Genomic DNA, 16,090 nt, shown 5'->3' with positions numbered 1-16,090 from the left:
TTGCCGAAATTTGTCACTGCGTTTTTAGCTGTGTTGTTATTTTATCTTTCTGTTTTATATTCAATATATATTGGCGTAGCCGCCACTGCAGTCCTTGCTTTTCTTTCCCCAAGTAACCGATCGCCATACAATCAGCTCTGTAATAGACGTTAAGCCATCTGTAAGCTTAGCGCCGATTCTTCAAAACGCTTAAAGAACATTGAAATATCTTCGTAGTACATGTTTAATTATTCTATCCTTAAAGACACTCCCAGTGAAGAATATAGATTATTTAAATGAAGTTAAAGTTTTATCTGTATAATTTAACAAACATATTTTGCTGCATTTCACCTTAAAAATGATATTGTCATCATATGTAAATACGCTTTATAAAGTGGCTCAGGTTGTGCGATATTATAACTGTAGTGCAAGTTTACAGTGGGGTGATTGTACTTATAAGTACAAACAGTTCTACAAGGAGCAATTGATTGAGTGCATTTAAAGTTCTTGGGATTAAACTGTTTCTGAACCGCGAGGTCTGTACAGGAAAGGCTTTAAAACGTTTTGCAGTGGCTGAGACAGCGTGTCCTTAAAGCTGTATACCGATAATTTCTTCCGATCAGCTGCTGCTGTGATTCACACTCAGATACAGTGATATAAATACTCGGAGTGGTGCAGTGAGAGTAATATGGAAAAAGATGATCCGCTGTGGCAACTCCTAACGGGAGGAGCTGAAAGAAGAAGAAGAAGAAGGAGAAGTGAGAGTAACAACGCTAAAGCAGTTATGGTATTTGGAATACTATGGCTGTTCCCTGGACCATTATATTGTTACGAGTTAATTACAATCAGATGCATTACACTAATAAACAATATGCGGTTAGTTTCTGTGTATTTATAAAGCCGCGTCATGAAAATAATGAGTAATCACACAAGAACAGTACCATTGCTTTGACGCTGGGTGCCGCCAGTTTGCAAAACCGAGCGGAGAACTTGCGCACGACAAGGCATGAGGTACCGTGGAAAAGTGCGTGGCTTTACACCAAGTGTAGGCTCTATACATCGCGATTTGAACGTGGAAAAGTTCTTACGCAACATTTCTGTGCGTACGCACCGTTTATACATGAGGCCCCAGGCCATAGCACACACCTCCACCTACATCATCACACTTGTTTACACTCATTAACTTGTTAAACACATTATATTTTAAATAAAATGAAATCACTTTTTGTAATGTTCCATAATCCAGATTACAATATGTGAATGTCAGGTTGTATAATAGCTCAGCTGAACTTCACACTAGTAGTAACACAACTATGCACTGGGCTTTATTCTTACAAGTACTTAATTATGACTATCCATCCATTATTGTTTGTGAAATGGAACATTTGAACTTGATGTATTTTTTTTTTCATTACAACTTAAATTTATTAGGAGTTGGTGTCGGCACATTTTTGCCAACTCCAACCCTGACTCCAGGTACCCAAAATTTTGTCCGACTCCGACTCCTCGACTCTGACTCCGACTCCACAGCCCTGATTCAAAGGAGCCCATTCTTAGTAAGAGATTCAATTTTATCATTTAAAATGTCTATCTATGGTGAGGCACCTTCAAACCAAATCATATCTTCATCCATCTGTGTGTGGAAAAGAGCATTTGAAATAGCAATGAGGTCTCTCCAGTACCACAGCTGAAGTGCCTCCTTCATATCTCAGGATTTTCCATTAGTTAATTTAAGAAACAAACAGTGAATGGATGGATTGGAGTAACACGCCCAAATAAAATGCATTGTTTCTAGCCTGTTGAGGTAGGTCTGCAAAAGCATCCAGGTATCTGAGCCATACAAGAGGAATGGGATGATGAGTTAAACAAATTCAAAATTAATTAGCAGCAAAAACAGGTCACTAGTTAAGAAGAGGCCGAAACACACCCTAGCCTAAGTCGCTTACCTATCCTAACACATTTGAAATATCATAATCTAGAACATAAAAACGCAACTAAGCCACAGAAAAAGGAAAATAACATAAATATACTGTACTGCACACTGTACTGTAGTAACAGAAAAAAATGAGTGTTAAAAAAAATCCTTACTGTTATTCCTTCTCATCTTTTTACAATGTCTAATTTCACTTCCATCGTGATGGCTTTCCTCTTCTTCGAAGCACTACCATTTGAAGACTCTGACTTTCATTTAGGAGCCATGATAAGGGCCAAAAAGTCACCAAACAAAGCAACACAAATGGAACACTTGTGCTGTGCGCAGCCAAACTAGTTCACCCACATAGTCTGTAAGTATGAAGCTAACGGCATAAGCTGAAACACTCGCGTCTCAATTTTTTTAAGTTTTTATGAAAGTGAGCCTTGTAAACTCAAAACGTTGTAACCTGAGGATCCCCTGTATATTTTTTAGATTGCACCTGCCTGTTTCCATTCCATTTGTTTAAAGTTTCTTATCTGGGGCTTATTTTCCTATGTACGTTCGCGCCTCTTTGCTCACAATGAGATGACTGTACTTGTGGTTCGGTGTTTTCAGTGTATTGTGCTTTGTATCATTTCATTTATTTTTTGTTTCTCTTACAGAAACACAAACTAAAAACCAACAATGGGAGATCCTTCAACAATCAAGGAAAAAATCAGCAAATTGCCCTCCATTGATTGTCTCTGTTTCTTGGAGTTTACATCCTAGATGGTTTCCTTTGTTTATTTGTGTTAATTTTAAAGTTATGAAAAGATTCTGGTAATTTCCGTCTAAAATGAATAAAACAAAACTGGAAAATAATAAGACCGCACAAAGTAAAAGTCCTCATTCAAGGGCAACAAATGCAGCTTTAGAAGGCCTCTTTATAACATTTGACTTTTGTGTTGCTTGCAATATTTGTGCTAAAACAGAAAATGATGAAGTGTGTTTCTTAAGGCCCGTGGATCACTCGTGTAGACATGAAGTGCTCTTGGCCAATTTTCGAGTAGCTGGTCCGAAATGGAAGTGTATCGGTCGTCGGCCAAATTTTCCAAATCCTTCTAAATATGAAGTGTGCTGGTATTATAATGCCAAAACAGGATGCACAAAGCACAAGCACAACTGTACCTTTGCTAGAAGTGACGAGGAAGCGTACCTGTGGACGTTTTGGAGAAACCACAATTTGACTTATGGAGATTTTATGCAGTGGATGATCGAGACACAAACAAAGGCTAATAAAGTAGTGGTAAGAAAATTACCAAGTGAAGCTGAAAAAATCCTACAAGAATTTGGAGGCCAATTCCAAGACGTGTGCCACTTCTGCTTTTACAATTCTCCTCAACAAATTTCAGCAAAAGGATGGGATATGCATTGTGCTTCTGAGATGAGACATAAATGGAGTCCTCTGCTGGTCTGCAGGCTCACGCGGAATCTTAGGGTGACGTATCATGAAATTAGACTGCTTTCTTCTCACAGTAACCTTTACTGCAGTCATGTCAGGAAAGGGATGCAGTGCTGGCACGATGGAAACGACTGTAAGTCGGCTCACAGTGAAGTTGAAATGAGTGTTTGGAAAGCAGAGGCCAGTGGAAAATTAAACCGATCAGAGCTGATTACTTTATCGCAGAGATGGGATCCTCCAACACCATCCACCTCAAATATTCACTGTAAAGCTTGTTTGTTGACCTTCTCGACTCACGACAGCTTTACTAAGCATTGTTCTTCAGTGGAACATGCATCAATGATCAGTGAGGACTCAGTTATGGACTGGAAGTATAGACCACCACCTGTCAGTGGAAACTTTGCAATTTGCAAAAGGTAATTATGAAATAGACAGTAATGACAGTGTGTTTCTATGTGGAATTTATAAGAATTAATTGACGTACTGTATAGCTAATTGACATAGTTCTGTGGATTGTTTATTTGCTCTTTCTGTGAATGAAGAAAAGCAATGACAAAACGGTCTGGTAAGATATTATCTATACTAATAAAAGGCAAAGCCCTCACTCACTGACTCACTCACTCACTGACTCATCACTAATTCTCCAACTTCCCGTGTAGGTAGAAGGATGAAATTTGGCAGGCTCATTCCTTACAGCTTCCTTACAAAAGTTGGGCAGGTTTCATTTCGAAATTCTACACGTAAAGGTCATAACTGGAAGCTAATTTTTCTCCATATACTGTAATGGAGTTGAGCTGGATGGCCGTGGGGGGCGGAGTTTCGTGTGACATCATCACGCCTCCTACGTAAGTACGTAGAGAACAAGGAAGACCTCCAAACAGCGCTGAACAAAAAAACGCCATTTCACAATTGAGAAGGCAGAAAAAGATTATGAAGTAAGTGATGCATACAAGCGTATTCATAAATGCAAGCATATTCATAAGTACAGCTACTGCGGAAACAAAGCATGGCGTGAACCGTAAGTTTACATTAAGTTTATAGACACACTCCCGCTGCCGTTTGTCATGCCTATGGCGAATGACGGTATTCACGACATACAAGTTTACTGAGAAGACACAAGGTATAAACAAGACTTTGGATCACTTTGTAACAGAGTTAAAATTGCTGTAGCAAGAAACTTTTAAGTGCCGGGTCTTACCTAACATTAAATAAATACATCCTCCAAATATGAACCTGATTGCAAGAAATAATGATGATCAAATCCTTGATGACAGCAACACTCATAACGGTCACAAAACTATTACAATCATGTTACGTTATTTTTAAAATGTTTCCTTTTCTTAGCACAAGCACAGCTGAGAAGCTTCGATGCATGTACTCCATAACGCGTTAAAAAAATAACGCATATAATCACAGTTTACATTCCAAGCACAGGGGAACTTTTGTCAATGCATGATTTCCTGGTATATCGATTACATTTATGCACACATCAGAGCTACAAAAATGTCGAAAGAAAGCGCGTTGCTGGGACTAATCGGAGGCAAATTTAATTTCAAAAGACTACCCGAGCGAAGCCTTGATAAAAGCGTGGTTTTGTGCCCACTGAAAAGCAAGCAAAATTAGATGCATTACAGAAAGCGGACTTTGTGGCTCTTCCTGGGGATCATTGGACTTATGTGACCGTTAGTAATTCTAATTACATCTAATTACAAAATGTTCAATGATCACACTGTTTTAGCCTAATGTGCAAAATAATTTTGGCTAATGTTACTCAGAGTTTAAAGAGTAAGCTGGTCAAATTACCTTTTATGTTTCTGACTTATTTTTTTAAGAACAAAAACTGCACTTTATGTTGAAATTTTGGTTATTATTATTTAAAGACAATACCATTCTGAAAATGTACTTAAAATACTTAAACTACCACTTTATTTTTAAGTCTGCCCAATTTTAGCCAGGGATGATATTTTTTTCTGTTTTGAATTGAAATGCAGTTTAAAAGCATTTTTTTTTTCAGAAATTAAAAGAGCTTCAGTTTACAATATTCATGTCCATGTCTATTATTTGATTCTGTCGCCCACTAATTTTAAATTAAAAAAAAACATTTGCGATTTGGGGCAAATTTTCATGAGTGATTACATACGATTAATCAAGATTAATTCTTACACAACCTCTAATTAATTAGATTAATTTTTTTAATTGAGTCCCACCCCTAATATATATATATGTGTATATACAGTATATATGTAGATATGTATATATATGTATATATGTGTGTGTGTGTGTGTATATATATGTATATGTGTATATATTTGTATATGTGTATATATATATGTATATATGTAAATTTGTATATATATGTTTATATGTGTGAGTGTGTGTATATATATATATATATATATATATATATATATGCCAGCAACACTCATGACAATGACAACACAATTACATTGTCAATCATGTTACGTTATTATTAAAATGTTTCCTTTTCTTTTTCATTACTTCTTTAACACACTACTTCTCCGCTGCGAAGCGCGGGTATTCTGCTAGTATCATATAATAACTAGCTATGTAAACCCATGCTGTAAAAGGCCTGGGGTTCTAGAAACTATTGAAATCATCAGAAAAAAATTGAAATGTAGAGATGTCAGGTAATTGAAAGGAACTACTCCTTGCATCTCTCTCCTAGAAGGATTCGTTTTGCTGATGTGCTCGCCTCACTTGTATATTAGCGGCAGGAGAAAAAGTAAAAGGGATAGTATTTTGCCGATGTGCTCGTCTTGCTTGTGTAAGACTTTCTCTCTTTTCTTGGCGGTTTTTCATTGGCAACAGAGTCGCTTTCTTCTTCCGACTCGACAACTTGGGGCCATCTTGCCAGTTCTCTGAGCTTCATGCTGTAGTAGCCTCGCACTTCAGGGCCAGACAGACAAACACACACACTTCCATGCATAGAAATGTAGTTTTCTGTTTCCTCGGAGGTGGAGCCCTTACCCCGACTCCACCTCTCACTTCCGGGCCAGACAGACACACACACACTTCCATGTGTAGACGTTTATATATAAGATAATAATACATTATTATGAATCACTATCGTTCTCATGCGGAAAGGATCATAACCTATATGGTGTATCGCACCGTTTACTGTGATGTACTCTGAAACAGCTTTACATTAAAATAGAAAAAAAGAAAGAAAGAAAGAAAGAACGAAAGAAAGAATAAGTGTCATTTGATCAAAACTCAACATGAGCTTAGACATTGAACTAATTTGAATTATCAACAGGCAATACACCTGTCAAAGTCTTGAATGCTGGATCTATTATAAGCTTGCCAAAAGTTGACATAGCAAAAGCTGCACCATACTGCCTATTGGGATAGAATGCTCCATCTCTGTGCTTTCTGAATCAGCTTTTTATGATTACAGGGTGTTGTGGCATACAAGGTGTCAAGGATTATTGCGAGAAAAAGGATCTTGATATGATGAGAGACAAAAATTGTAGTCAAAAAATAGAGGGCAAGAGTCAAAATGCCTCGACTGAAACTTTTATATATATTGTGACTTGTGAGTCCCTGCCTTGCACCCCAAAACACGAGGCTGAGTCTCAGTACTTTAGCAACACCAGCTTTATTCCGCTTGAAACAGGAACAGCATGATTATTTACTGTATCTACCACTCTCCTAGACACAGACACAGCACTCGGGCAGGGTCTTAGCCAGGTTAGTGGCCAAGTAATAATGTTCCCTACATTTACAATGTTCCATGTATCATCCATTCTTTTCACACCAACCAGATTCGTCCAACACCTCCACTCTTCTTATCCTGCTCATCCATGAGCGTCGGCCAAATATGCTGGTGCCACATGGACTCCAATACCAAAATTCACATTTCGGTCCCTGGTACTGAATGGCCTGTTGCTGCTCAATAAATCCAGCATTCACTCCAGTAATAGGAGGGTGCAGGTCCCTGTTTTTGCTTTGTGTGTGTGTGTTATCGTTCTTTCATCTTGAAGTTTTCTGTACCCCTTTAACATGTTTTTCTTCTTTCAGACCAGACACCTGTGACTATGGAGATAATTGTATTTATGCCCATTCCAAGGAGGAACTGCAAGAGTGGTACATGAGAAGGAGAACTGCACAAAAGAAAAGAAGAACCTATGAAGAACACGGTCTGCTGTCTTATAGAGAGAGGCTGCTGGATGAGTACAGGAACTGCGGCAGTGAAGTGCTAATAGTGAGATGTGTATTTGTATTCTGTCTCTATTCAGCAAGTTGTTTTTTTAATGAAATTATTAATTATACCTTATTACTTTTAATATAATTGGATTTAGGGCTCGTACTAGGAGATTTTGATATTTGGAGTACACTTAAGGCTTAAGGCTATGTCTTTCATGCACTTTCAAAAATTGCCCACTGGAGGAGGAAAAACATTGTCAAAACCCAACTAGGCGCTAAAAAGGGCCTTGAAAGATCTTTATAATATAAAGGTTTATTATTACAAAAGGCTTTGCAAGCGGAAAGCTACGAAGAGCACAAGGGGATGTCTGAAGAGGCAAGGGAAATACAGCAAACAAGTCCCTACTCAGAATATAAAAATCGTGGTCATAAAACTGAACAGAGGTTAAAAAAAATCAATAAACATAGTCCCAATATAAAATTCAAAGACATAGTTGAGAACAAAGAGGAGAGAGGAAGAAGTTGGGGACGTATGCATTGCTGCCCCCACCACATGGCAAACTGAGATCCGAGTGCAGCCGTGCAGCGGGTGACACCTCAGCACCACATTGAACTGAGTGAGGTTTTTTTACAGTGGCTGGAGTGCCAATCCTGCCACCAATTCCCAAGTTTTCCCTTGCAAGTTGGAGGGTCTACCTGAAGGGCTGGATGCAGGTTAACATCATACCCAAGACTGTGCAACTGCAGGTTAAGGGCTTTGCTCAGCGGCCCAATTGAGTAGAGTCACTTCTGGCGTTTAGGGGATTTGAACTGGCAACGTTCTGATTGCCGGCACAGATCATTAGCCTCAGAGCCACCACTCTGCCCAAGGAGAGAACAAAGCACATGTTCAAACAATCCAGAAAATCCACAAAAGTAAAGCATAAGACACAATAAACACAAGAAACCACTCCAATCCCCAGCACTTTAAAAATGAACCGTGAGGAACTATGGGAGGCCCTCCACCGGCTGTTACTGGCAGGTGGCCCTGCCCCTTGGGGAACCACCCACAAAACACAAGGGACATAAGCTAGGCCTTTACCTGTTACAATGAAAATGTAACATAAGAAACAAAAGAAACATTAATACAAATAAATAATACAAAATTAGACAAGACAGACTAGAAACATGACTTGGAACCCCAGCTAGGGGAGAAACACTCCTGTGGTGCCATTCACATAGTCTGACATGCCTAGAGACTCCCAACTAGTTTGCAACTTGCTCCATCAAAAGTTGACAGGTTTGATTTTGTCTTTAGTTGTTGTGGTGAGTTTCCACCCAGAGTTGCAGCAATAAGGAATGAGGGATGCCATTGTTTTGAACTTCACAGACAGACGAGAAGCTTGGCTGCCAGATGTGTCACGTTTTGCATGCCACGACATAACAGAAAAAAGAGAAAAAAGGGGCAGCTGATAACAGTTCATACAGCACTGGCTCAGTCACGCAGCTCACTCCTGGTTGCAAGGGGTGATCATGACTGTGCTGGAAAGTCGTCATTCAGCCACTAAATCGGACATGCCCAGAGATTTTCAGTTATTTAAATTAACATGTTATGGTGACAAGAAGAGCCACTGCAATCTGTATGTCTGACATACCCAGCAACTACAAGTTGTGTAAAGTGACATCGGCTTTAGGTGCAAAATCATTTGATTTTCTAGTGTTTTGATATTTTGCTTTATTTACCGCTGCAAATTTTGGATTTCTCATCTTCTGGTCCTTTTCCATACAAAATTCTGCTGCTTTGTCAATTGTGTCAGAACAATGTTATAATTTGATTTTGTTGATTTTGTTTCATTTTACCTTGAGCATTTTGGTACAAAATCTTAATTTGGTATCTGTTTTTTGTAAAAAAAAATCTTATTCAGAGATGTTAAAATATTTTTCTTTTCACAAGGCCATTTTGTTTTTTGTGGGCGCTGCCATTTTGGGCTTAGTTTTTGTACCATTGCTAGCTACTAATTTAACATCGAAACCTGTGATGTCATGGGTTACAGCAGGTTGGCCACAGTGGTTGCAGGTTTTCATTCTAACCCTTTTCTTAATTAGTGACCTGTTTTTTCTTCTAATTACATTTTTCTGAATTAATTTTAATTTACTTGTTTTTTAATATTTGTTTCCCCGAATTTCTTCATCGTTCCTTCGAATTGCTTCATTTCTTTTCTTAAATGGCACCCAAACAGAAATGAAACGTGAAGTGAGTGAGCCACCAGAAGACCAACTAAGTCAGGGCCTCAAACTCCAATTGGTCGTTCATTAAACCCGTTCTTTAATTTCATGGCTTGTTGCTGCTCTCATTATGCAATGGCAGACATTTCTAAAATTGCTGATTTTCACTTTTCTAAGAGCACACTGTGAAAATGTTTTGTGGACCTGAGCAGATCAACATTCCTCAGAACTTCATCTTTCTTTGTTTTCAGATAGTGTATGATGGACACAGTTTGCTACTCATGTTTTGGCTCATTTTCTATATCATTAATGTTTGACTGCTAATTAAGGAAAAAGAAACAATTAAGGGGTCTGAGTCTTCAAAAACAAGTCAATTACAATGAATTCAAAAGAAGTTAATTAGCAGCAAAAACAGGTCACTAATCAAGAAAAGGGTTAGAATAAAATCCTGCAACCACTGCGGCCCTCCAGGACTGGAGTTTGAGATCCCTGGGTTAGAGGGTACAAAGGTCAGCTCAAAGATGTCTTGTGTTCTCGATACAAATCTTCAGCGGTGACTGAATTTTGTTTATCAGGCTTCTGGTTTCAACTTTTTCTTCTTCGACTTTGATTTCTGCTATTTTGAATTGGCTTGATGACAGGTCAGTTTAACTTCCTGGTTTCAAACTTTGCACAACTTTAGACTATGTTTCATCTTCTAATTCTCTATCATTAAATACTTGCCTCAGTTGTTTCTTTGGCAGAATTAACAGTTACATGTGGACATTGAATAAGCGGAAAAATCAATGGTTTGTTTATTTTTGTCTGCTTTGATGACAGATGTTACATTTTGTGAAAAAAATGAGTATTTTCAGATTTATTATTCAGATACCATATATATGCTCAGGGTGGTGTGATAGAGAGAACGTTATTTGTCCCTTAGGGAAATTTGATTTTTTACAGAAGCTCTTTAAATAATTAAATATATAGTATCACACATGTGCACTTCAGAGGCTGCCAACAAGCCCAGAGGTGAGCGATTTATTACCAGATAGGGGGTTGTATTGTGGTACTGATGCCTCTCTCTCTGACTTTGTTGAACAAAAGAAGAAAAATAATGCTCAATTACCTTCAACAATCTGTACCTCTGAAAATGGCTCCACAACTACTTCCTCCATGACATCACTTCTGGTCCTCCACTAATGATGTCATTTCTGGCTCCCGAAGATGACGGTACTTCCGGCCCTTTGCTGATGATGTCACTTCCGGCCCACATTGATAACATCACTTCCGGTCCCTCGCCAATGACGTCACTTCCGCCCAGCTCGAATGACATCATTTCCCATTGTACCTCACTTCCTGTTTAATTATTTCCTGTAGCCATTTTCTTAACTTTATAAAAACGACCATCACAATTGCCATTTTGTCGAATATCTGATACTTTGAATATCATCTTGACCAAATATTGCATCCCAGCAATATATGGAGTAATTCCCCAACTCTTTGAGATTTGTTTGGCGGACTTATTTATCACAATAGATAAATAAATACACATATCCATCCATCCATCCATTATCTAACCCGCTACATCCTAACTACAGGGTCACGGGGGTCTGTTGGAGCCAATCCCAGCCAACACAGGATGCAAGGCAATAAACAAACCCCAGGCAGGGCGCTAGCCCACCACAGTAAATACATATATACACATGCAATATAGTCTGAACACACACCAGAATGGCTAGAAATTAAAAAAGCAAAAAAGAAAGACTAACGTTTTGCCCAGAGGGGACTGGGCGGTCTCTTGGTCTGGAACCCCTGCAGATTTTATTTTTTTTCTCCAGCCATCTGGAGTTTTTTTTGTTTGTTTTTTCTGTCCACCCTGGCCATCGGACCTTACTTATTCTATGTTAATTAATGTTGACTTATTTTTATTTTTTATTGTGTCTTCTATTTTTCTATTCTTCGCTTTGTTGTTGTTGTTTTTGTTTGCCTTGGCAGTCACAATCACAGTGAGGCATTATGTAGGCATATTGCTGTTGGTATAAAGGATCCCCAGTAGGATTCCTTGACACACTTCTGCTGAATGATTCTTTGGCTGAAAGTCCTCAGTGTTTGTGCATCAGAGACAGGATGTGCAGCATTGTTCATAATGGCACTCGGCTTTGTTTTAATTCCCTCCTTTGCTACGACCTCCGGGAGGTCCTATAACTGAACCTGCTCTTTGTATGAGCTTATTAATTAGCTGGGCCTCTCTTGAAGTGATGTTACCAGCCCAACCTCTCACAGTGTAGAAAATCACACTGGTCATTACAGGGTTATAGAAGATGTGAAGGATGTCACCACCCACATTATGGGATCAATAAAGACCAGTCCAACCAGTCATAGTGACTGGAAAGTAAAGCTGTTTGGTGCGGCGAAAGTCAATAACCAGTTTATGGTTTTGCTGATGTTGACTTGCAGACAGTTCTGTCTGCTCCAAGAAACCAAGTTCTCCACCTGACTCCTTACACTCACTCCTCCTTAATAATAACAACAACAATAACGTTTATTTCTATAGCACGTTTTCATACAAATTATGTAGTACAAATAGCTTTACAAGATGAAGGAAGAATAAAGAAAAATATAAAAATAAGATTAGGCAAAACTAAGTAACAAAGAATAAAGTAAGGCCTGATGGTCGGGAGGACATACAAAACAGAAACAAACTCCAGAGAAAAAAAAACTAAATCTGTAGGGGTTCCGAGGCCACCTCATAAGTGCAGGATAATCTGAGAATTTGTACATGTGACATGAGCTGGTGTTTTTAAAGCCTGAGGCGTACAGAGTGGAGAGAAAAACAGACTGGCCTGTTTTTTGTGGTGCTCCTGTGTCGCTCACATCCACATCAGAAAATCACGGCCTGCCCAACAAAGAGTTCATCATCCAGGGCACCACAGGCTCATCCACCTCCATATCTCTGAGTTTACCCCTTAACTGGCATGGCTGGATGGCATTGAAGGCACTGGAGAACAACAAATAAACAGAATCTTCACAGTGCTAACAGCTTTGTCCAGTTGAGAATAAGCCTTATGGAGCAGAGAGATAATCACATCGTCTACTCCAATCTTTGTCAGATAGATAAACTTCAGCAGATCCAGGTAGTCTACCACAAGATGACTCATATAGTCCAGGACCAGTCTCTCAAAGGTCTTCATGATGTGAGACGTAAATGCCGCTGATCTTAAGTCATTAAATTAAGAGATGCCTACCTTATTTGGAACAGAAACAATTCAGGATGTTTTCCGCAGCAGCGCCACTTTATGGAGCCTTAGGGACAAGCTGGACAGGTGACAGAGGACACCACAAAGTTTTGCTGGGAGTCTTCAAAGTTTAATGTAATAGTGACAAAATGAACATGATTTATAGATGGAAGTTTTTTTAATTTCAGATACTGGTTTTGCTTTTGTTTAGCTGCTTTCCTGACTGCTAGTTGAACAACTCCATGTTGTCCATACAAACAAAGTCTTTAAGACTTTGTCACCTCACCTTCAGATTGTGTTCTGATGCTGTTTGGCATCATGTCAGTTTGAAACTGCACTAAAAGTTGTGATGGTGAAGCTGCTCAAGCCTCCACCTGCAGACTGGAACCCCCTATTGTTACATCATCCCACTAACTGGTATGAAATGGAGTTTGTTCCTCCTGACACTTCTGCAAAGCATTTCTTATCATTTATAAGCAATGCCTAACAACGTGATGACATTAAAATAACTTCTGTCTTTTTGTTGTGCTAATAGTGTTTTAGTGATCCACTGAACGATTTAACAGAAAATTCTTTTTAAGTGTAAAACAAATAAGATAAACTTGTATCTTTGTCCTGAGGCACAATTTCAGAAACCTTTTGGAAGTTCAATTGATATTTTGGGTTAATGGCAGATTTAAAAGACATATGTGGTGTGACCGATAGGGGGCGCTATCGCTCCTTTGAACCCCTGTCCATGAATCTAGACACCCAGTAAAAGTCCAAACGATGACTTTATTTACTTGCCACAGTGCACAAAGCACCCTCTCCTCCACAATACTCATAAATAAACACAAATCAATAACAATAATACTCTCCACCACTCCCAGACGCGTTGCCCTCCTACCACCCAGCTCAGCTCGTCGTCTGGAGTCCCCAGAGTCCTTTTATATTCCCTGACCCAGAAGTGTTCCCAATCCCCAGTCCATGTCATCCTGTATCACTTCCGGTTCAGGTAAAAAGTCCTTTTCTTCACCCCGGAAGCACGTCATTCCCCTTGTCCATGTGACTCGAACGTACTTCCGGGGCGTAGGGTAAATAACCGTTGTTCCCCCCTGCAGCGTCTCCTAGTGGCCCCCATGGCATCCAGCAAGGCTGTGTATAAAAACTGCAATGTCCATGATGCCCTGCTGGTCTTCGGGGAACCTCCATACTGCAGGGAGGGCTCCACCTTGTGGCTTGGGGGTATTGGCCGGGATAAACGGCCGGCCATACACCACAGTGGTCTGTTTTTCTCAGAAACACTGAGATATATAATAGTCTCTGAAGAATTAATGTTTGATCGGCATTGGAGATCTAGGTGCTCATCTCGCAAGAATCCAGTGCTTGTGCTGCTCTTGAAGAAGAAACATATTAATTCCATAGTAAGAACCTTCTGCAAATACTTTTTTCAGTTGGTATGGAGAGACTGATAAGTTTCATTACACCTGAGCACTTTGCACGTCTCTCCATTGCTAATAAGTTTCCATGGAGCTTGTGTTTTTCAGTTAGGTATGGAAAAAGTATTTCCATTTCATCTACCATTCCCTGGATGATTTGCATGTAGCTGATGTTTGCTGTCTTAGCATTTCCTGTTTCTCGCTCCACCGTGATATGCCAGTATACACCACATGTCATTTTTATGGCTTATACCAGTTATTGTTCAGCATGATTTCAGGCTTTCTCCAATGACAGCTGGTGTAATGTTTATGTTATGTATGCCACTAGATCAATATGTAACACGCCGTCACAGAAGTGTTTAGAGTAAAACACAATGCTGAAGGGCAGTTGGTTAAAGGAATAACAATTCAAATTGTGAGATTAGATTAGCCAGATAATAGGATGATTGTTTCTTGCAAACTTTATTTATCTTTGTTGTCAGTAAAAACAAGAGATTTTTTTTTCTAGGCTATCACTATAAACTATATGGGGTAACATCAAAAAATAGGTGGAATATTCTTTTAAGACACACATAAACAGAAGTATGCAGGAATAAAAGTAGGCATTCTGTACCTTTGTCACATACTAATCTTTCAATCACAAATGTAAATTGATTTAATGCACAGCAAAAGTAACAATTTTGACTTCACTGTGCCCGAATTTATAGACTGTTGTTTTTGCGTGTATGGTACAAAAAATTATTTCAAACCACATCTTGCTTGTAGCTTCAATCTACCACATATTACTTATTTTCTTAAGAAAGACTAGGGGGCTCTGCCCCCTGCTCACTTCGCTCGCTAACCCCCGTGCGGACCCTACGCACTAGTCATTTCCTGGATCTGCCAGTTGTGATGAATCGTGCTGTGCTTTTGGATAAACACAAATATCAGCTCTGTCTTTGATATCTCCGTCTTTCGAAACTATTATCGCTGACAATTCGTCACATGTTGGTTTATTATATATGCGACCGTGATCTTTCGGATTCATACAGAAATCCAAGAAAACGTCTTTGTCCATGTTTTTCAGATACATTTCATGTAAAGTGCAATACTAATACATCTGAAAGTTTAACTCGTTTGATTCTATGTTGCATTGCTTCTCTGTGATCATAAATATAAACCTGACCAAATTGTGGTTTCTTTGAAATTACACTTGTAGTAGCTCTGTCATATCACCTATGTGTATATATTTGATCTCTTTTCGCTGTTTCATTATTTCGCCAAGTATTAATTTGTTTGTTAGCACTAATACAATCTTTACTATCAGTTTTTTGAGACTTTCGAATTTCAGTACTTTCATCATCTCTAACCTGCACTGCATGTGTATCGTGCCAACATTTTTGAAACTCTTTATGATGTTATACGTTGTCTTCTACTCTTTGTTTTTACTTCTTCTACTGTTTGTCTTTTATTTCCGCCCCCGCTTGGACCTGTTAGGTTTTCAATTCATCTCTTGGCACAAAGTTTCGTCTCACGGAATGTGAAATTATCTCTCTGAAAATGTCTCATCTCGTCCCAAGATTTTTTTATATAATAGAGAGACTGTTTCTAGTCTTAATTTTCTATGTTTCAAAAAAGATATGAAATAGAAAAATTCAGAATGGAATGGTCCTTACACTTCTCCCTTGTAAGTTACACTTCACTCAATAGAAGATTCTACAATAGAACACAACTAATATGGAATCAAATACATTAACGTATATAAAAT

General features: G+C 38.8%; 1 protein-coding gene across 3 annotated transcripts in view; it reads left to right on the top strand.

Moving 5' to 3' along the window:
• The window catches only part of helz2a (helicase with zinc finger 2a), a 120,447-nt gene that overhangs the window by 21,363 nt on the left and 82,994 nt on the right, over positions 1-16,090 (top strand). For all 3 annotated transcript variants that reach the window (XM_039776603.1, XM_039776602.1, XM_039776601.1), the window contains 2 exons: positions 2,557-3,751; positions 7,377-7,560. In XM_039776603.1, coding sequence (XP_039632537.1) covers positions 2,730-3,751; positions 7,377-7,560 — 1,206 coding nt within the window. In that variant the 5' untranslated portion in view covers positions 2,557-2,729. The remainder of the gene's footprint in view (positions 1-2,556; positions 3,752-7,376; positions 7,561-16,090) is intronic.

Source organism: Polypterus senegalus, chromosome 14 (assembly GCF_016835505.1).
Source record: "Polypterus senegalus isolate Bchr_013 chromosome 14, ASM1683550v1, whole genome shotgun sequence".
Lineage (NCBI taxonomy): Eukaryota > Metazoa > Chordata > Cladistia > Polypteriformes > Polypteridae > Polypterus > Polypterus senegalus.
This window is presented reverse-complemented; position numbering and strand designations above follow the sequence as displayed.